Here is a 22,068-nt window from a genome sequence, read left to right as displayed (position 1 = left end):
CCTGTGAGTGTCATCAGATGAAGATCAAAGGTAAGTGAATAATTTTAACGCTATTTCTGTCTTTTGTGACACCTCTCCTTCTTTGGAATATGGCTGTATGGTTTTCTGTGGCTTGGCGCTGACCTAACATAATCGCAAGGTGTGCTTTAGCCGTAAAACCTTTTTGAAATCAGACACTGTGGCTGGATTAACAAGAAGTTTATCTTTAAAACGGTGGATAATACTTGTATGTTTGAGGAATTTTAATTATGAGATTTCTGTTCTTTTGAATTTGGCGCCCTGCAATCTCACTGGCTGTTGTTGACGCTTGCGTCCCACATATCCCAGCGAAGTTTTAACTAGGCAAGTCAGTTAAGAACAATTCTTATTTACAATGACGGCCTACCCCGTGCCAAAGTTGGACGACGCTGGGCCAATTGTGCTCCACCCTATGAGACTCCCAATCATGGCCGGATGTGATACTGCGCAACTTGGGAGCATTCATGAATTTTATTGACAGATGTCAATAAAAAAAATAAGGTCTGCCAAAGCAAAAACCTGATAAAAATGGATTTGCTTGCTCACTGGGAAATGAATATACAACTATTCAGTGACAACTGTGTGGAGTTTGGAGTTTGTGACAGCAATTATGTGAGCTTATTAGAGTATTATTGACACTATGTCCTGGGATTTCCAATGATCTTCTATGTAGAAGAACTCCTTACGTTCTAATGCTTGTCAGTGTCATAGACATGTCACGTGCTTATTCATGAGTCTCAGCTTTTTATAGATAGCTTTTACTAGCTCAAACTATTAAGACTCTACATATGTTTTTGTAAAAAGACCCGACTCCGGGTTCCCTCTGGTTCTGCCCTTGTCTCACAAACACAGAATAATGGTTGATACAGTATATACGGATGCAGAAGAAATAGACAAATACAATGGTCCAGAACAAATCCCAGAAGTCTGTAGCTGTTTTAAAGGGGTCCAAAACATCCCGGTGTTACGGTGGGACTCATTGGGTTCAAATGGAATCTTTCATCACTGTAGTGTGTACATTCTTACTTTATGAGATGTGAGATGATAAACTGCCGTTTCTTGTTACTAATATTTACAAAAATATATATTTTTACAGTATATTCTGGACAAGAGGTTCTAAAAATTTTAGAAAATAGGTTCGATAAGACTGTTATAACAACAGTTTTGTGTGTATACCATTAATTCCCTTCTGAAAATAATAAATGCTAACTTTGCACAGACACATGCACTTAGTACATCTTTCCCTGAATCTAAGCATAGCCTGATTTCCATCTTCATGTTTGTATATCTGTGTTGTTTGGTGTGTTGCAGGTCAGGAACCGTACAGTGTTTTTTGTATGGTGTGTTGCAGTTCAGGAACAGTAAAGTATCTGTCATGTTTGTATTGCAGATCAGGAACAGTAAAGTGTATGCATTGTTTGGTGTGTTGCTGGCCAGGAACAGTAAAGTATCTGTTATTTGGTGTGTTGCAGGTCAGGAACAGTAAAGTGTCTATGTTGTTTTGTGTGTTGCCTGCCAGGAACAGTAAAGTGTCTGTTTTTTGGTGTGATGCCGGTCAGGACCAGAAAAGTATCTGTGTTGTTTGTTATGTTGCAGTTCAGGAACATTAAAGTGTCTGTTTTCTTTGGTCTGGTGCAGGTCAGGAACAGTAAATTATCTGTTGGTTGGTGTGTTGCAAGTCAGGAATGATAAAGTTGATGTGGTGTGTTGCAGGTCAGGAACAGTATGTTGTTTCGTGTGTTGCATGTCAGGAATAGTAAAGTGCCTGTGTTTTTTAGTGTGTTGCAGGTCAGGAACAGTAAAGTGTCTGTTTTTTTGGTGTGTTGCAGGTCAGGAACAGTAAAGTATCTGTAGTTTGGTGTGCTGCAGGTCAGGAACAATAATGTGTATGTGTTGTTTGGTGTTTTACAGGTCAGGAACAGTAAAGTGTCTATTGTTTGGTTTGTTGCAGTTTAGGAGCAATAAATAGTCTGTTGTTTGGTGTGTTGCAGGTCAGGATCAGTAAAGTGTCTGGGTTGTTTGGTGTGTTGCAGGTCAGGAACAGTAACGTGTCTGTGTTTGGTGTGTTGCAGGTCAGGAACACTAAAGTGTCTGTTGTTTTGTGTGCTGCAGGTCAGGAAGAGCAAAGTATATGTGATGTTTGGTGTGTTGCAGGTCAGGAACAGTAAAGTGTCTGGGTTGTTTGGTGTGTTGCAGGTCAGGAACACTAAAGTGTCTGTTGTTTGGTGTGATCCAGATACAGTACATTTTAGGTGCTGTTTTTGTGCTGCGGGTTAGGAACTGTAAAGTGTCGGAGTTTGTTGTGTTACAGGTCAGGAAGAGTGAAGTGTCTGTTGTTTTTTGTGCTGCAGGTCAGGAACAATAATGTGTATGTGTTGTTTGGTATTTACAGGTCAGGAACAGGAAAGTGTCTGTTGTTTGGTGTGTTGCAGGTCAGGATCAGTAAAGTGTCTGTGTTTGGTGTGTTGCAGGTCAGGAACACTAAAGTGTCTGTTGTTTGGTGTGATGCATATCATGAAGAGTACATTTTAGGTGCTGTTTTTTGTGTTGCAGTTTAGGAACTGTAAATTGTCTATGTTGTTTTGTGTGCTGCAGTTCAGGAAGAGTAAAGTACAGTGGGGCAAAAAAGTATTTAGTCAGCCACCAATTGTGCAAGTTCTCCCACTTAAAAAGATGAGAGAGGCCTGTAATTTTCATCATAAGTACACTTCAACTATGACAGACAAAATGAGAAGAAAAAAATCCAGAAAAGCACATTGTAGGATTTTTAATGCATTTATTTGCAAATTATGGTGGAAAATAAGTATTTGGTCAATAACAAAAGTTTATCTCAATACTTTGTTATATACCCTTTGTTGGCAATGACAGAGGTCAAACGTTTTCTGTAAGTCTTCACAAGGTTTTCACACTGGGCAACACAGACTTTCAACTCCCTCCAAAGATTTTCTATGGGGTTGAGATCTGGAGACTGGCTAGGCCACTCCAGGACCTTGAAATGCTTCTTACGAAGCCACTCCTTCATTGCCTGGGCGGTGTGTTGTCATGCTGAAAGACCCAGCCACGTTTCATCTTCAATGCCCTTGCTGATGGAAGGAGGTTTTCACTCAAAATCTCGCGATATATGGCCCCATTCATTCTTTCCTTTACACGGATCAGTCATCCTGGTCCCTTTGCAGAAAAACAGCCCCAAAGCATGATGTTTCCACCCCCATGCTTCACAGTAGGTATGGTGTTCTTTGGGTGCAACTCAGCATTCTTTGTCCTCCAAACACGACGAGTTGAGTTTTTACCAAAAAGTTATATTTTGGTTTCATCTGACCATATGACATTCTCCCAATCTTCTTCTGGATCATCCAAATACTCTCTAGCAAACTTCAGATGGGCCTGGACATGTACTGACACATCTGGCACTGCAGGATTTGAGTCCCTGGCGGGGTGAGTTCTTGCGTGGAGCCCCAGATCGAGGGAGATTATCAGTGGTCTTGTATGTCTTCCATTTCCTACTAATTACTCCCACAGTTGATTTCTTCAAACCAAGCTGCTTACCTATTGCAGATTCTACAATTGTGTTTCTGGTGTCCTTTGACAGCTCTTTGGTCTTGGCCATAGTGGAGTTTGGAGTGTGACAGTTTGAGGTTGTGGACAGGTGTCTTTTATACTGATAACAAGTGCCATTAATACAGGTAACGAGCCTTTTAAAGAAGAAGTTACAGGTCTGTGAGAGCCAGAAATCTTGCTTGTTTGTAGGTGACCAAATATTTATTTTCCACCATAATTTGCAAATAAATTCATAAAAAATCCTACAATGTGATTTTCTGGATTTTTTTTCTCATCTTGTCTGTCATAGTGGAAGTGTACCTATGATGAAAATTACAGGCCTCTCATCTTTTTAAATGGGAGAACTTGCACAATTGGTGGCTGACTAAATACTTTTTTTGCCCCACTGTATATGTTGTGTTTGGTATGTTACAGGTCAGGAACAGTAAAGTGTCTATTGTTTGGTGTGTTGCAGGTCAGGAACAGTAAAGTGTCTATTGTTAGGTGTGTTGCAGGTCAGGAACAGTAAAGTGGCTATGCTTTTTGGTGTGTTGCAGGTCAGGAACAGTAAGGCCAGTGGCTACTGTCTGGACCAGGGATCAGAGGACGATGACAAAGCCATTCTCTACCCCTGCCACGGGATGTCCTCACAGGTTAGCAGATTTCACTCTCTTTTGTATATTTACAAATAATATAAAGACTGTTTACATTTTCGGTTGGTTGAACATGAAGGTACCTTCTTTCTTCACAAAATAATTTAAGCATTATTCTTATAGTAAGCAGTGTATTGCCTTGGTATAACACTTATCTCAATATTGACAGCCAAGCAAAATCTACAAATCACTTTTCATTTTGGGGAAATAAGCTCAGAATTGTGAATATATTTAGAATATAATGAACAAAAATAGAAACCCAACATGTAAAATGTTGATCCCATGTTTCATGAGCTGAAATAAAATATCCCAGAAATGTTCCATACGCACAATAAGCTTATTTCTGTGGACAAAATTGTTTACATCCTTGTTAGTGAGCATTTTTCCTTGGCCAAGATAATCCATCCACCTGACAGGTGTGGCATATCAAGAAGCTGATTAAAAAGCATGATCATTACACTGGGGACAATATAAGGCCAGTTCTGTCACACAACACAATGCCACAGATGTCTCAAGTTTTGAGGGAGAGTGCAATTGGCATGCTGACTGCAGCAATGCCCACCAGAGCAGTTGCCAGAGAATGTAATGTTAATTGCTTTACCATAAGCTGCTTCCAATGTGGTTTTAGAGTATTTGGCAGTATGTCCAAATGGCCTCACAACTGCAAACCACTTGTAACCATGCCAGCACAGGACCTCTACATCCAGGTTCTTCACCTGCAGGATCATCTGAGACCAACCACCTGGACAGCTGATGATACTGAGAAGTATTTGTGTCTGTAATAAAGCCCTTTTGTGGGGATAAAATAATTCTGATTGGCGGGGCCTGGATGGGCCTGGCTCCCAAGTGAGTGGGCCTATGCCCTCCCAGGACCACCCATGGCTGCACCCTTGCCAGGTTCTTCACCTGCAGCCTCATCTGAGACCAGCCACCTGGACAGCTGATGAAACTGAGGAATATTTCTGTCTGTAATAAATCCCTTTTTTGTGTGGATGAACTCATTCTGATTGGCTGGGCCTGGGTGGGCCTGGCTCCCAAGTGGGAGGGGCCTATGCTCTCCTGGGAACACCCATTTGCTGCACCCCTGCCCAGTCATGTGAAATCGATAGATTAAGGCCTAATAAATTTTAAAAAAACATATATTGACTTTGTTCCTTATATGAACTGTAACTCAGTAAAATCGTTGAAATTGTTGAATGTTGGGTTTATAATTTTGTTCAGTAAAATTCATAATTCGATTGATTTTTTTCTTTCCCATTTGTTTATTCTAATATTTTAATCAATGTCCTCCCTGGTAGTTCCATTATAGAATATTCACTAGGTGCTGACCTGTGAGTGTGAGGGCAAAAGGGTCTTTGCAACTATTTTTGTGTGCCTGCAATCATGCAAATATTATTCATGGCTGATTTTTTTCCCCCTCTGGATGCGGAGTGACATGTTTATTATCAGTCGCATGCTGAATATAAAATAGTTGCAGTATTGGCTGGCTCTTTTCCCCTTCCCTCCTCCGGAGAGAGCTCAGTGCGGTCCAGTAAAGCTACACTGAGTCTTTAATCCGACCCTCAGGGGAAATAAACAAATGGAAATGAATGTTATGTCATTGTATCATTAGATTACAAAGCTACTACACAGGATCCAATTCCAATTTTAGAGTCGTTTTGATTTTACTGAACTTTTCCTATTATGTGTAAAAAATGTAATTGTGCGGAATAAATCTTTATTAGTCTCTCTGTTTCCCTCATGCCTCTTGTAAGGAGGTTTAAAACCAAGATGACAATGGCTCAACTTGTCCATTTGGGCTAATCCTGATATAGGGCATGGCAGAGGATGGGGATTCCAGGGCCAGGGTCGCCCCACTCAACCCACCTGGCTCATCCCAGCAGGAATACCTGATTTGTGTGGTGTACATGGAGCAGTGGATGATGTTTGTTGCACTCTGTTTGAACCATTTATGCTAAGAGGCTTTTTAAGACCCCAGCATAGGGATCTGTAGTAGTCAGGGGCTGCGTCCAAATGGCATAGGATGTCATTCTCATACAGAATAGGGTGCCATTGTGGACGCAAGCAGGGTGTTTCACATCACACGCTGGTCTCCTGCTGTTGCTCAACCCCCATGTGTTCTGTCCAATGATTCTGTACTGTATGGTCGGCTTGCCTAGGAGAATATAACACAATAGAGATGGTAGGAGAAAACCCAAAGAAAAACCAACCGGATTTCTTTTTTTTGAGAGCCCATGCTCTTAAAATGGAAAGTATAGTGGCATACTGAATTCTAACTCCCAGGATGCAATTCCTATGGCTTCCACAGGGTGTCAGAAGTCTATGTTCAAGGCTTCAGGCTTGTAACTTCCAAACGAATAAGAAATATCAGTTTTAGTACAGGGACACAGTCTTGGAAATTCATATATTTGCTCGCAATGAAGACAGAAACGCAAATGCTAAAATCGGTTTCCTATTGAACATACTTATTTTCGTAAGAAATATTATAGTTTGATTACATTTTAGGCTGAGGAGTGAATAGAAATGTATTTTGACTTGTTGAAACAAAGTTTAGAGGTAGATTTTTGGATTCCTTTCTCTGTATGTTGAACGAGTGGATTACTCAAATCGATGGCACCAACTAAACAGACTTTTTGGGATATAATGAAGGATTTTATCTAACAAAACGACACTACATTTTATAGCTGTGACCCTTTGGATGACAAATCAGAGGAAGATTTTCAAAAAGTAAGTGAATATTTAATAGTTATTTGTGAATTTATGAAACCTGTGCCAGTGGAAAAATATGTATGGCACCGTCCTCAAACAATCTCATGGTATGCTTTCGCTATAATGGCTACTGTAAATCAGAAAGTGCAGTTAGATTTAAGAAGAATTTAAGCTTTCAACTGATATAAGAAACTTATGTACCTAAATGTTTAATATCCATAATTTTTATGATTATTTATTTGAATTGCGTGCCCTCCAGTTTCACTGGAAGTTGTCCCACTAGCGGGACCCCTAGCCCTAAGGGGATTTATTAAGGGAAATTTCAACACTTTTCAACCTCATTGTTACGGTTTTCTCTGACGAGGAGGTGTAGCAAGGATCGGACCAAAATGCGGCGTAGTTGGTGTTCATTTTCTTTAATAAAGGAAAAACTCAAGCATGAACATAATACAAAACAATAAACGTGTGAAAATCTAAACAGCCTATCTGGTGACAACAAACACAAAGACAGGAACAATCACCCACGAAACACTCAAAGAATATGGCTGCCTAAATATGGTTCCCAATCAGAGACAACGATAAACACCTGCCTCTGATTGAGAACCACTCCAGACAGCCATAGACTTACCTAGAAAACCCTACTAAGCCACAAACCCAATACCTAACAAAAACAAAAGCCCAAAGACAAAAAAAACACCACATAAATAAACCCATGTCACACCCTGGCCTGACCAAAATAATAAAGAAAACACAAAATACTAAGACCAGGGCGTGACAGAACCCCCCAAGGTGCGGACTCCCGACCGCACAACTAAACCCATAGGGGAGGGTCCGGGTGGGCGTCTGTCCACGGTGGCGGCTCCGGCGCGGAACGTGGACCCCACTCTAACAAAGTCTTAGTCCATTTGCCTTGCGTCCTTAGATAGGCGACCCTCGCCGCCGACCTTGGCCTAGAAGCCCTCACCAAGGACCCCACTGGACTGAGGGGCAACTCGGGACTGAGGGGCAGCTCGGGACTGAAGGGTAGCTAGGGACTGAGGGGTAGCTCGGGACTGAGGGGTAGCTCGGGACTGAGGGGTAGCTCGGGACTGAGAGGAAGCTCAGCACTGAGAGGAAGCTCAGCACTGAGAGGAAGCTCAGGCAGGTAGTTGGCTCTGGCAGATCCTGGCTGGCTGGCAGTTCCGGCAGATCCCGGCTGACTGGCAGTTCTGGCAGATCCTGGCTGACTGGCGGATCCTGGCTGACTGGCGGATCCTGGCTGAATAGCGGATCCTGGCTGACTGGCGGATCTGGAAGATCCTGGCTGACTGGCAGCTCTGGCTGCTCCATGCTGACTGGCAGCTCTGGCTGCTCTATGCTGACTGGCAGCTCTGGCTGCTCCATGCTGACTGGCTGCTCTGGCTGCTCCATGCTGACTGGCTGCTCCATGCTGACTGGCGACTCTGGCTGCTCCATGCTGACTGGCGGCTCTGGCTGCTCCATGCTGACTGGCGGCTCTGGCTGCTCCATGCTGACTGCCGGCTCTGGCTGTTCCATGCTGACTGGCGGCTCTGGCGGCTTCTTGCAGACTGGCAGCTCTGGCGGCTCCTTGCAGACTGGCAGCTCTGGCGGCATCCTGCAGGCTGGCAGCTCTGGCGGCTCCTTGTAGACTGGCAGCTCTGGCTGCTCCAGGCAGACTGGCATCTCTGGCTGCTCCAGGCAGACTGGCAGCTCTGGCTGCTCCATGCAGACTGGCAGCTCTGGCTGCTCCATATAGACTGGCAGCTCTGGCTGCTCCATGCAGACTGGCAGCTCTGGCAGCGCTGAACAGGCAGGAGACTCCAGCAGCGCTGTGGAGGAGGAAGGCTCTGGCAGCGCTAAACAGGCGGGAGACTCCTGCAGCGCTGGAGAGGAGAAAGGCTCTAGCAGCGCTAAACAGGCGGGAGACTCCGACAGCGCTAAACAGGCGGGAGACTCCGACAGCGCTGGAGAGGAGGAAGGCTCTGACAGCGCTAAACAGGCGGGAGACTCCGGCAGCGCTGGAGAGGAGAAAGGCTCTGGCAGCGCTGAACAGGCGAGGCGCACTGAAGTCCTGGTGCGTGGTGCTGGCACTGGTGGTACTGGGCCGAGAACATGCACAGGAAGCCTGGTGCGGGGAGCTGCCACCGGAGGGCTGGTGTGTGGAGGTGGCACAGGATGGACCGGACCGTGAAGGCGTACTGGAGATCTTGTGAGCAGGGCTGGCACAGGACGTGCAAGGCTAGGGAGGTGCACAGGAGGCCTAGTGCGTGAAGCTGGCACAATCTTCACTAGCCGACTAACACGCACCTCAGGACGAGTATGGAGCGCTGACCCAGGTGCCATCAAATCCCCGACACGCTCCGTCGGGCGAATTCCGTACCTAAAACACCAACACAGCAACTCCCTCATAACTCTCTCCTCCAATTTCCCCATTAACTCCTTCACAGTCTCTGCTTCGCTCACCTCCAACACCAGCTCTGGTTCTGGTCTCCTCCTTGGCTCCTCACGATAAACAGGTTGACTCAGGTCTGAACCCTGACTCTGCCACACTCTCCCTGAGCTCCCCCCCCAAGACATTTTTGGGGCTGACTCTCGGGCTTCCGTCCACGCCGCCGTGCTTGTCTCTCCAACTCTATTCTCCTATACCCCTCCTCGCACTGCTCCAGCGAATCCCAGGCGGGCTCCGGCACTCTCCCTGGGTCGACCGCCCACCTGTCTATTTCCTCCCAAGTCGTATACTCCAGACTTCGTAGCTCCTGCTGCCGCTGCCTGTCACCACGCCGCTTGGTCCTGTTGTGGTGGGTGATTCTGTAACGGTTTTCTTCTATCTCCTCCTCTGACGAGGTGTAGCAAGGATCGGACCAAAATGTGGCGTAGTTGGTGTTCATGTTCTTTAATAAAGGAAAAACTCAAACATGAACATAATACAAAACAATAAACGTGTGAAAACCTAAACAGTCTATCTGGTGACAACAAACACAAAGACAGGAACAATCACCCACGAAACACTCAGAATATGGCTGCCTAAATATGGTTCCCAATCAGAGACAACGATAAACACCTGCCTCTGATTGAAAACCACTCCAGACAGCCACAGACTTACCTAGAAAACCCTAAGCCACAAACCCAATACCTAACAAAAACCCCAAGACAAAACACACCACATAAATAAACCCATGTCACACCCTGGCCTGACCAAAATAATAAAGAAAACACAGAATACTAAGACCAGGGAGTGACACTCATTTCATTATCACCAGCACAATACCAGTGTCAACATATGTGAAAACAGCACATTTCTAAGTTTTGTAGAAAAAAATATTTAAAGTTGAAAGTTCTACTCAATGTAGTGCTGAGCGATTAACTAAAATGTCAGTTACAGTTGAAGTCAGAAGTTTACATAACCCTTAGCCAAATGCATTTAAACTCAGTTTTTCACAATTCTTTACATTTAATCCTAATAAAAATTCCCTGTCTTAGGTCAGTTAGGATCACCACTTTATTTTAAGAATGTGAAATATAGTAGAGTGATAGTAGAGTGATTTATTTCAGCTTTTGTTTCTTTCATCACATTCCCAGTGGGTCAGAAGTTTACATACACTCAATTAGTATTTGTTAGCATTGCCTTTAAATTGTTTAACTTGGGTCAAATGTTTCAGGTAGCCTTCCACAAGCTTCCAACAAGAAGCTGGGTGAATTTTGACCCATTCCTCCTGACAGACATGGTGTAACTGAGTCAGGTTTGTAGGCCTCCTTGCTCGCACATGCTTTTTCAGTTCTGCCCACAAAGTGTCTATAGGATTGAGGTCTGGGCTTTGTGATGGCCCCTCCAATACCTTGACTTTGTTGTCCTTAAGCCATTTTTCCACAACTTTGGAAGTATGCTTGGGGTCATTGTCCATTTGGAAGACCCATTTGCGACCAAGCTTTAACCTGATTGATGTCTTGAGAGGTTGCTTCAATATGTCCACATACTTTCCCTATCTCATGATGCCATCTATTTTGTTAAGTGCACCAGACCCTCCTGCAGCAAGCACCCCTACAACATGATGCTGCCACCCCCGTGCTTCACAGTTGGGAAGTTCTTTGGCTTGCAAGCCTCCCCCTTTTTCCTCCAAACATAACGATGGTCATTATAGCCAAACGGTAAAATTTTTGTTTCATCAGAACTGAGGACATTTCTCCAAAACATATGTGCAGTTGCAAACCGTAGTCTGGCTTTTTTATGGCGGTTTTGGAGCAGTGGCTCCTTCCTAGCTGAGTGGCCTTTCACAGGTTATGTCGATATAGGACTTGTTTTACTATGGATATATACTGTAGATACTTTTGTACCTGTTTCCTCCAGCATCTTCACAAGGTCCTTTGCTGTTGTTCTGGGATTGATTTGCACTTTTCGCACCAAAGTACGTTCATCTCTAGGAGACAGAATGCGTCTCCTTCCTGAGCGGTATGACATCTGTGTGGTCTCATGGTGTTTATACTTGCGTACTATTGTTTGTACAGATGAACGTGGTACCTTCAGGCGTTTGGAAATTGCTCCCAAGGATGAACCAGACTTGCGTAGGTCAACAATTTTTTTCTCTGGGGTCTTGGCTGATTTCTTTTGATTTTCCCATGATGTCAAGCAAAGAGGCACCAAGTTTGAAGGTAGGCCTTAAAATACATCCACAGATACACCTCCAATTGACTCAAATTATGTCAATTAGTCTATCAGAAGCTTCTAAAGCCATGACATAATTTTCCAAGCTGTTTAAAGGCACAGTCAACTTAGTGTTTGCAAACGTCTGACCCACTGGAGTTGTGATACAGTGAATTATAAGTGAAATAACTTTTTGGAGTGGTTGAAAACAAGTTTTAATGACTCCAACCAATGACTCCAAGTGTATGTAAACTAACGACTTGAACTGTATTTTTTATTTATTAAACAACTCATTTACCATTTTCAGTTTAATTGAATTCCATTTGGAATTCTTCTGTGAGCGCAATGTGCAGTTCCTCTAGAGATGAATTTAGATCAAGCCCAAACTGTGCGATGTAGTAGGGAGTTGAGAGAAGAGACAGAAGAACGCACGATCTAGAGGGATATAGAGTAGTTGTTTCGTGAGCTATCTATCTGAAAGTACATTATCTAAGTGATTGATAGTTGGTATTCAGCAGTCATAAAAATATATACTATTTACATTGAAAAGCTACTAATGCAGTATAATTGTTCGGAGAGCATAGTCAGCAGCTTTATAGAAATGGGATGATAGGCCTCAAACTAATGTAATTGTACAGTGGAGTACAGTACAGCAATCTCAGAGTGGCACATTGCAGAGCTGTCGCTCCGTGGTAGACCGAGGTGCGGAGGGGGGGGGATTTCCATAGCAATAAGTCTCACTCTGAAATACTTCCTGCTATACAACAACACACATACATCATATTTACTGTACTGTACCACAGCCTAGTGTTAATGAGCCAATTAGGAAACTCATGATTAGCCTGACCCAAAGAGACTCCCACCCAAACTTTACTGCGCCAAGTAATTGAGCATCAGGCTCTAATGTTTTGAGAACAGGTTGATTGGCTTGGCATAATACTTTCCTTATGGTGGCAAATGATTTGTTATAGTCAGATTTGAATTGCGTTAGGAAATAAAGGCATCCACTTCTTAACGCTGTAAACACATTTTAACAGGGATTATAATGCTGGACTGTCTACAGTTCTCATTTCCACTACTGATGAATCCGTTTATCACGCCAGTTGCTACACATTTACACAACCCCTAAACACCAGGATGGAAAGTCAGTTGGAGGACATTTGAAAGAAGAAAAAAGAAGAGTGAAATGAATGAATGACAAATTAAATCACATAATCATTTAAGATGTATTCGTCTTGCTGCCAGGAAGGAATCCATGTTCAAACAGGGTTATAGTGATTAAAACCGTATGGAAAACGGCTACCACTTTGTGATACAGATAGAGCTGTGTCGTTCATGAAATTTTGTCAGACGGTAACTGTCAAGCAAATAACTGCCGGTCTCATGGTAATTGACCATAAATTAACATAAATACGTTTAGCTTCTCCAGGCTTCCACGCATTGCATACGAGCCAGTGATGCAGACCTTTGAAACATCTACATTTGAAAAAGTTGATTAAATAAATGTAAAATAGCCTACACCATCACAATAAATCCATTATTATAGGCAGGTCTAAAGAAACATAATGATATGAAGGAAATGTGGATTATTTCAGAAGAACAGAATAGCATATTCTGAGTTGTCCTTATGTCAGACCCAGATCTGGCTATGCCATATGGCTGTGGGCTACACTAGTTCATTTAGCAGATAAGATTTGCTTATAATTCCTGGGGCATTATTTTATATTATTATATGGTAAGAAGTAAACAATTGAATGTAGCTGAATAAAATAGAAAGGATATTTTCCCCAAACGATTTCTGAGGGAGTGTGCACATGCAGCTGTTCTTTAACAAAGTGATAATTTGAAACAGGTCCTCCTACATTGCCTTCAGAACGTATTCATACCCCTTGAATTATTCCACATTTTGTTGAGTTACAGCCTGAATTCAAAATGGATTAAATATATTATTTTCTCACCCATCTACACACAACACCCATTATGGCAAAGTGTGTTTCGAAATGTTTGCAAATTTATTGAAAATGAAATACCGAAATATCTAATTTACATAAGTATTCAAACCCTGTGGCAATACATGATAGAATCACCTTTGGCGGCGATTACAGCTATGAGTCTTTTCTGAATAAATCTCGAAAAGCTTTGCACACCTGGGTTGTGTCGTGGAAATTTATACTGAGAGAGACTTTGTCATTTCTTCAAACAATCATCTTTATTTAATAGTGATTAATTATTGCAATAACGAAGCTGGTCAACAGCACACTCTGAAGTGCATGTTGCAGAGAGCTTAACCGATAATGAAAAAACAGAGCTCTTATATAGGAGACCTAAAAATGCTTAGTGAGGGCTGGTTCCACCCCTCCTGTGCTGACTTGGGAGCACCACAAGCCACCTTGGGTTCATCTCCTGGTTATCTGCATAGATGTTGTTTTACCCCCAACCTGGCTTAGTTTCCCAGATGCCAGGATGAAGATGAGACAATGAGGGATTGTTCTAAACTCTTCCAGGCTAACTCTGTCTCGGGTCACACACACCACATCTTGTCTATGGAATGCCAGCTGTAGATATTTATCACCAAGTCATTGCCAGCTCAAGCTATTTCTAGCAAAAACCCATTCCCTTGACCATACGCCCAGACTAACTGCAGGTAGCTAGAGTGGAAACCATCCCTTTACAGAAACACAGCATTAACAGAAATGTCTTCCTATTTGTTAACTATTAATTGTTAGTTGTTAATATCAAACAAATCAGGTAAATGCGTTATTTTTCTCTCACAGTTGTACAATATTTGCACATTATACAACACATGGGTCTAATCCTGGATGCTGATTGGTTAAAACCACATTCCAGCCGGTATCTATTCCACAATTTACAACCAGCTAAAACTATGATGTTGAAATGCCTATTTACTCTGTTCCATCTCACTGACCAATCCACTGTCTCATCAGCCCATGCAGACAATTTATAATCTTGATCTCCACTATAAAAGCATCTAGACATTATCTCCCATTTTTTTTAGACTAGCATTTGGTTGTCAACAGCGGAGATTTGTATAAACCTTACTGTCTGTCTTTCTGACATTTGTACATTGTTTCAGTACTGAAATTCGATCATCAGCTGTCCCATAGTAATGCACATGTCGGGAATTGGGTTGAGACAGACGGGCAGACCGCTTTTCTCAGCCAGTCGAAATCAAGAATCAGCTGGCATAATTTTTATGGATATATACAAACAAATGCCAATAGAAAACATGTCAAACTAAATTAATTGTAGATAATTATCAGTCATTCCAGCTTCAGTTTGAAGTGATTGTGATAGCTGTGTTGTTGGCTAACTTAGCTTCTCTGAACAGTGTCCTGACGAGCACATTTTCTATGTCAGGTGAAATCGCGCATCAGTAGCTCATTGTTATGGATGTATCCAAATAGATGTCACTAGAAAACAGCTTAAACAAATGCAAATGCAGCTACTTTGCTGTTATTCTGGCTGCGCCGTTTGATGTGACTGTAAATTAGCCGTAGTTGGCTAGCTAGCAAGCAAGGGATCAGAATGTTTCAAACCAATATGGCAATAACACATTTAGAACGAACAACTGGGTCATGTCCATAGATACATAGCAATAACACTTAGTCTCGGGCCTAACAACACCCGTGGCAATATATCCACCAATCACCAACTTCTCTGGGATAATCTCCTAATTATTATTTTTAATTTCTTCAATCTCTAACAAGTTGGTTGTTGATCATTTCTAGACAGCCACTTTTAAGCCATAGATTTTCAAGCCGTTTTAAGTCAAAACTGTAACTAGGCCGCACAGGAACATTCAATGTCATCTTGGTAAGCAATTCCAGTGTATATTTGGCCTGTGTTTTAGGTTATTGTCCTACTGAAAGGTGAATTTGTCTCCCAGTGTCTGTTGGAAAGCAGACTGAACCATGTTTTCCTCTAGGATTTTGCCTGTGCTTAGCTCTGTTCTGTTTCCTTTTATCCTAAAAAACCTTTGTCCTTGCTGATGACAAGGATACCCATAAAATTATGCAGCCATCAACCATAATTGAAAAATATGAAGAGTGGTACTCAGTGATGTGTTGTGTTGGATTTGCCCCAAACATAAAACTTTATATTCAGGGCATACTGTAAAGTTATTTTCTTTGCCACATTTTTTGCAGTTTTACTTTAGTGCCTTATTGCAAACAGGAATGCATTTTAAAAAAAAATATTTGTATTCTGTGCAGGCTTCCTTCTTTTCACTGTCATTTAGGTTAGTATTGTGAAGTAACTACAATGTTGTTGATCCATCCTCAGTTTTCTCCTATCACAGCCATGAAACTCTGTAACTGTTTTAAAGTCACCATTGGCCTCATGGTGAAATCCCTGAGCGGTTTCCTTCCTCTGTGGCAACTGAGTTGAGAATGACACCTGTATCTTTGTAGTGACTTGGTGTATTGATACACCATCCAATGTGTAATTAATAACTTTACCATGCTCAAAGGAATCTTCATTGTATGCTTTTTACATTTTTTGACCCATGTACTGTACCAATAGGTGCCCTTCTTTGCTAGCCATTGGAAAACCTCCCTAGCCTTTGTATTTGAAATTCACTGCTCGACTGAGGGACCTTACAGATAATTGTTTGTGTGGTACAGAAATGAGGTAGTCATTTTATTTAGGCTGACAATAACAAATGGGTTAAATATTTCATGTTTTATTAATTTGTAAATATGTCTAAAAACATGTGAAAAAAGTCCAAGGGTGTTCAAACTTTCTGAAGGCACTGTATGCTTAATTTATAACTGTATGAGGGATTTATGCAACTTTAGGATATATTAGAAATCAAAACATGTCGGCTAAGGTTTGAATCATAACTGAAGCTGCATGATGCGAGTCTGATGATGATTTGAAAAAAGTTGCATGAAACTTATCTGCTCTAGTCTACTAATTAGCCTACTAATATAAGTGTGGGAATTTGTTTTATTGAAAATGGCCCACAAAAAAACCATAGCATGCACTCGAATAGTGAATGGAGGAAGAGCTTCCGGTGGTTACAGTTTTTAATATGCCGGGTAGGTTACACCGGTTGTAAAGCGTATTCATGTGCTTACTTTTAAGAATTGAACAATAAATATGCGGTATCACAAGAAAACTGGGATCCTCTTTTTAATAGTTGCAAGTCAAAACTGTTTTCACACGTGATTGCACATTGACTGGGTTTATAAAAATACATATTTCTGCACCTGCTGGGCATCATTCACAAGTGATAATATTCTCACCCATCAGAATATTCACAATGTAATCTTGTACTTAATAATAAATGTGTGAAATTAGTTTTGATTTACTGTAGAATGCGCAATTATTATGCAACTGTCAGAACCGGAGCAGGGGGAAAATAGACATGCACTTCAATAACTAATGGAGGACACTTTTCCCGCTGTTCTTTTTCATGCCAGCCAGGTAGGCTACTCCGGTTGTAAAGTGAAGCAATATGCTTACTAGGCTATTAGTAGGCCTAGTTTATAGAAAGCTGATGGGATCCTCCTCTTTTTAATAGAGGCCATCAAAACTCTGTTTTCTCACGCAATTGCATAGCATAGGCAGTATACGTTGGGCTCATATGAACACATTTCATTCCATGCATCAACCAGCTATGAGGAGCAGGCTCTCGCTGCTCAACAGGTGATCCTATTCTGCTCAGACTCTTAATGCCAGGGCTCTGATTAAGTTTTTGATTTGATTTTCAACCCATTTGCATTGATGTCAGAGTGATTAGAGGGACAATAGAGTACCAATAGAGTACCAGGCCATTAGCGACTAGCCATTGGCAAGTTTGGTATGCTACTAATGACCATCAGCGGCATCAGAGCGCACTTTTGGACAAGCCTAGGGGGTCTCAACTGTCAGGTGGAGTTTGACTGGTCATGATTCGTGACTGCCGGTGTGTTGGCAATATGGTCACTTTAACATCCCAAGACACAGAGAAATATGGATAGAGTTTAACTTCAAGGATCGACTTTACTCCTCCAGGATATACATTGTACACTTGTTTTCAGCATGAAAAAGATTTGAAAAGATGGTATTTGAAGTACATTCCCTTGGTATTTCAATAGAAATAGTGAAAAGGCAATTAGCCACAGGACCTTCACCAGACCCAAGGTAGTAAAAGTCTGGACAAATAAGTGATGAACCTATTCCACATTTTTCATGTGTTCCAAATTGGTGTCTCTTTATGTGCAGCACTCTGCACAAAGAGCACTCTGTCACCTTCAGCCAGAGCTCCAGGACGGCCACTGTCCCCACATGAGCTGGCTTGTATATTGTTTATCCAGCTCTGAGTATATGGTTTAAGGGAGTGGTAACAGAAAGTATCAGCCTGCAGCAGCAGCCATTCATTCAGCTGCAAGGCTCACATAATGTCCATCTAAGCCGGGTCGTCAACAATATGGGTTCAAAAGCATTCCGTTATATTGATCGACCCCGACCTCCTCTTGTTCTGGTTCATACAGTTACCTCCGTAACAACACCCCCTTTTACCTGGATGACTGTGGAACAATGGGGAAGAGCAGAATATTGCGATGTTGGGCTGTATTGAAGACCCACCTATCTTTATCTACTCATTTCTGTGAGAGGATCAGTGTAATGAATAATGGATGCTATTTTTACTGTATCCTTAAGTAACAGATACGACACACAGGCACACACACATTCTAGTACTGGATTGAATGACCAGGAATTATGTCTGGTTGAAAAGATCTTTAGCATTAATAAACTGTGCCTCTGTTCTGTATTATCATGTCCTAAGACAGTAACATAGATAATAGACTTAGCAGCATAAATATCTTAAGTCTGCATACAGCTAATAAATTGGCTCACTGAATTAGAGTTGGATGGTGAAAATACTTCCTGGTGCACTACTTACCAATTGTATTTGCAGCATTTACTCAAATGTACAGCATTTTGGATCCATGTTTCTTTTTGTTATAATCAAATTAACTGCCTGATGTTCATCTCTGTTTTTCAGCTTGCCCGTTACTCAACAGAGGGCCTGCTGCAGTTAGGACCCCTAGGGTCAACCACCTTCCTGCCCAATACAAAATGTCTCATTGACGACGGAAGAGGGCGCACGCCCAGCTTGAAAAAATGTGACTCTGTTTCGCGGGTTTCGCAGAGGCTGTGGGATTTTACACAGGTAAAATCAAAACACAAATGGATTCAAATACAATAATTGATCCATGTTTCTGGAAGAGCCTCTAGCTTCTTCAAATGAACTGAGTCATGTATTGCATACATAGAGGAAAATAAATTGTTCTCTATAATAGTATGAGCTATGTGTTAAATGTTGTTGCTGCTGATAAAGGTCCCTCCATTGTAGAAGAGTATGCCAAATCCCACGTCCATTCAGTGCATTTGCATTCACAACTGTCACATGACCGAGTGTGCCTATATGGAGCGGGTAATAGTAACACTATTGGAACATAATACCTACCATCAGGAATATAGAGAGTGATTTGAGGATACAATGTGTTCTATTTCAATATCAGTGTTTTTGATAGGATCCTTTCGTGTCTTGTTTTGCAGAATGGTCCAATCATCAGCAGGGACACTGGACGGTGCCTGGAGGTGGAGATGTCCAAAGATGCCAACTTTGGCCTTCGACTGGTGGTGCAGAGGTGTTCTGGTCAAAAGTGGGTGATACGGAACTGGATAAAGCATCCGAGGCATTGAGGCAAGACATTACCTCTGAGAAAATTATGTAATTTCAGTCTTGGAAGACAAACCCATGGACAGACAGTCAGAGAGCATTTCATATGAGATAGCTATAGGCCCTGGGACTGATGAGATGAGTTCACAGTGTGTGGATTATTCTATGGACTGTGTGCACTGAGCCCTCCCCTTAGAGCAAAAAGCTTTCAACTGCTGAATCTTCAGAAGAATATGATCAATATACAGTATGTGTTCAGCTGAGCTGGGGGTCAAATGTGGAGACCATACCATAGGCTTACAGCGAGCTATATAGTACTGTTTGAAATACTCTACGTTTCTTACAGAACATACACCTACATGTACAAAATAATAATAAGACACTTGAATGAAACTCCCAATGTGGTTCAACACTGACAATGACAAGAATTGTGATTTTGATATAAAGCCAATCCCAGGAATCTTTGTAGATGAGGTTGGAGCGAGTAATTTTGTTGATTCGACTGAGCAGATCAAAATATGAAATTGCTTATCAGTCGCCATATCAATCTGTCATTACTTCAGGCTGTCATTTGGATAATTGCTTTGGACATTTCACAATCCTGATAAGAGATTTTTTTATATGACTCAAAAAGCTGTTCATCTTCCTGATGAACTTATAAGAATGCAAAGCAACTACTGTTCTCACAAATACAAAAGGATATTATTTTGTATTTTTCTTTTGACTGTATTGCTTGCCACTAATTATCAGAGCAATAGCGTGCCTTTTTACATCCTTATGCTTCATCTGACCAGGGAATGTCAATTCCACAAGCATGTACAAATTATGTTAAAGTCATTAATATATAAACCAATGTAAAGATGTCTAAATAATAGTAATATATTGTAAAATAGAAATTGGTATCAGTCCTCCAAGAAAAGTTAGGATAATAAAATGTTTTAATTAACTGCATTCATTTAAAAAAAATGCTATATTTTAAACCATTGTGTACAGAGCCAGGCAGTGTACATATTGGAACATTTCAGGATTTCTAAAGATTTTCCTTACCCACAATGATGTTCACTGCATGTTACATGGAAGCCAGGGCCTATTTTTTACAGATGTAAAGCCAGATGCGGGTGGTTGTTTGACTTTGACAGTGTAAGCCCACTTACCTGCCTTTGTTGTGTTTCCACTTACAGCCTCCTACTGGATAATGGCCTCGCAACTCTCTAATCGTTAAACCCCACCCACAGAATAACAGGTCTTCACAAAGTACTGAAAGCGTTTCAATTTATTACGCTCAGCAAGAAACTCTTTTCCCACTGTATTTTCTGATGCCCGGCCAAAAAGTGAACAACTTTGAAGATAAATAACTCTCTCTAAACATTTTTTGGTGCCTCTCATATTTTGTCTCTCATTTATTTATACTGAATGGTCAAAATGTAGGTGCAAAGGGGATTGTGATTGCTATGACTCATGTGCCCATAACATTTTCTTTACAAAGGGATGATATTTTGAAAGCTGATGAATGTGACTTGCAAGAAATGTCATTGAATGTCATCTAGTGGATTAGCATTAAGCGGTTGAATATGAGACAATAGCTATTGTGCACCTCCTAGCGGAGACCAAAGCGGTTCGTCGGACAGGGTATGCATTACACGTTTCATTCTCGCTCACGTGCCGTACAGACAGATAGTGTGACAGTGAGTGATGAGCTGGGTGGCAGAGGGGTGGTAGAAAGGGGAGCAGTGTGGGGGCGAGAGGTGCAGGTGGACAAGGACACATAGCTCGCATGGGAAGGAGACCTGGTAGTTTCTCATTGTCATGCTGACAATAGTATTTTTATGCCTGGATCCCAGCCAACAGGGAGAGGTGACTTCATTATTCAGACAGACGAAGGGAGCACTCTCTGACAAATGAAGGGGGAAGGGTGAGTCACACAGAATCTCATAGGACCCATTGCGAAATACAGTAAGTCACACTGCTGTGAGATTCTGTCAGACTTGGTTTGGGAACATTGCAAACTATTGGCCTATAAACTGTGTTGCGTTGTCTGATCACATATAGGCAGCTTGTTACTGAAATCAGATAATTATTCTACAGAAACATTGCTGGCAATTACTGGGACGTACAAGAAAGAGGAGAGCACTGAAGCATATAGTTTAATGAGGTTTCAAAATAAACATAAACCCACTGTAGGCTGTAGATATAGGATACTTTGAAGATATGTAAAATAAAATATTCCATTGGTCTACAATTGAAAGCCCCAAAACATTCATTATAATCCATCTATTATCTATTCTGTTGAATGTTAACTCGTAATTAATTAAGAATAATAGTTCAGTTCAAGAAACACCCTGTGCAATTCCTGACTATTTGTCACAGGTAACTTTATGTTGAATTTGAATAAGTCGCGTCTAATGTATTAATGTTAATGTTTATGAGCTCCCTGAGATAAAATTATAATTTCCCCATCCAATATTTATTTTACTGTCTCATTCTGGCCTAACCAAAATGCACATAATTCTGGGCACCAAATCACTAAAAGTAAATACATTAATAAATGGGCAGCACATTAAAACATTTTAGATTTTTGAAATAAATTGAATCCTACCCCTGAAATTTGTGTAATGGGTAAAAAAAATATGCATAGCTACAGTATTTACAGTTGAAGTCGGAAGTTTACATACACTTAGGTTGGAATCATTAAAACTTGTTTTTCAACCACTCCACAAATTTCTTGTTAACAAACTATAGTTTTGGCAAGTTGGTTAGAACATCTACGTTGTGCATGACTCAAGTAATTTTTCCAACAATTGTTTACAGGCAGATTATTT

General features: G+C 41.5%; 1 protein-coding gene across 2 annotated transcripts in view; it reads left to right on the top strand.

The window, feature by feature from the left end:
* LOC110525838 (polypeptide N-acetylgalactosaminyltransferase 9) overlaps nt 1-20,635 on the top strand; it is an 89,486-nt gene extending 68,851 nt beyond the window's left edge. The window contains exons 9-11 of one of the 2 annotated variants that reach the window (XM_021606290.2): nt 4,113-4,208; nt 18,569-18,736; nt 19,126-20,635. In XM_021606290.2, coding sequence (XP_021461965.1) covers nt 4,113-4,208; nt 18,569-18,736; nt 19,126-19,272 — 411 coding nt within the window. In that variant the 3' untranslated portion in view covers nt 19,273-20,635. Of the gene's footprint in view, nt 1-4,112; nt 4,209-4,895; nt 6,144-18,568; nt 18,737-19,125 lie in introns of those variants that run through there. The other variant, XM_036979970.1, reaches the window with a different exon arrangement.
* Nucleotides 20,636-22,068: the final 1,433 nt, after the last annotated feature.

This window comes from Oncorhynchus mykiss, chromosome 6, assembly GCF_013265735.2.
Source record: "Oncorhynchus mykiss isolate Arlee chromosome 6, USDA_OmykA_1.1, whole genome shotgun sequence".
Classification (NCBI taxonomy): Eukaryota; Metazoa; Chordata; class Actinopteri; order Salmoniformes; family Salmonidae; genus Oncorhynchus; species Oncorhynchus mykiss.
This window is presented reverse-complemented; position numbering and strand designations above follow the sequence as displayed.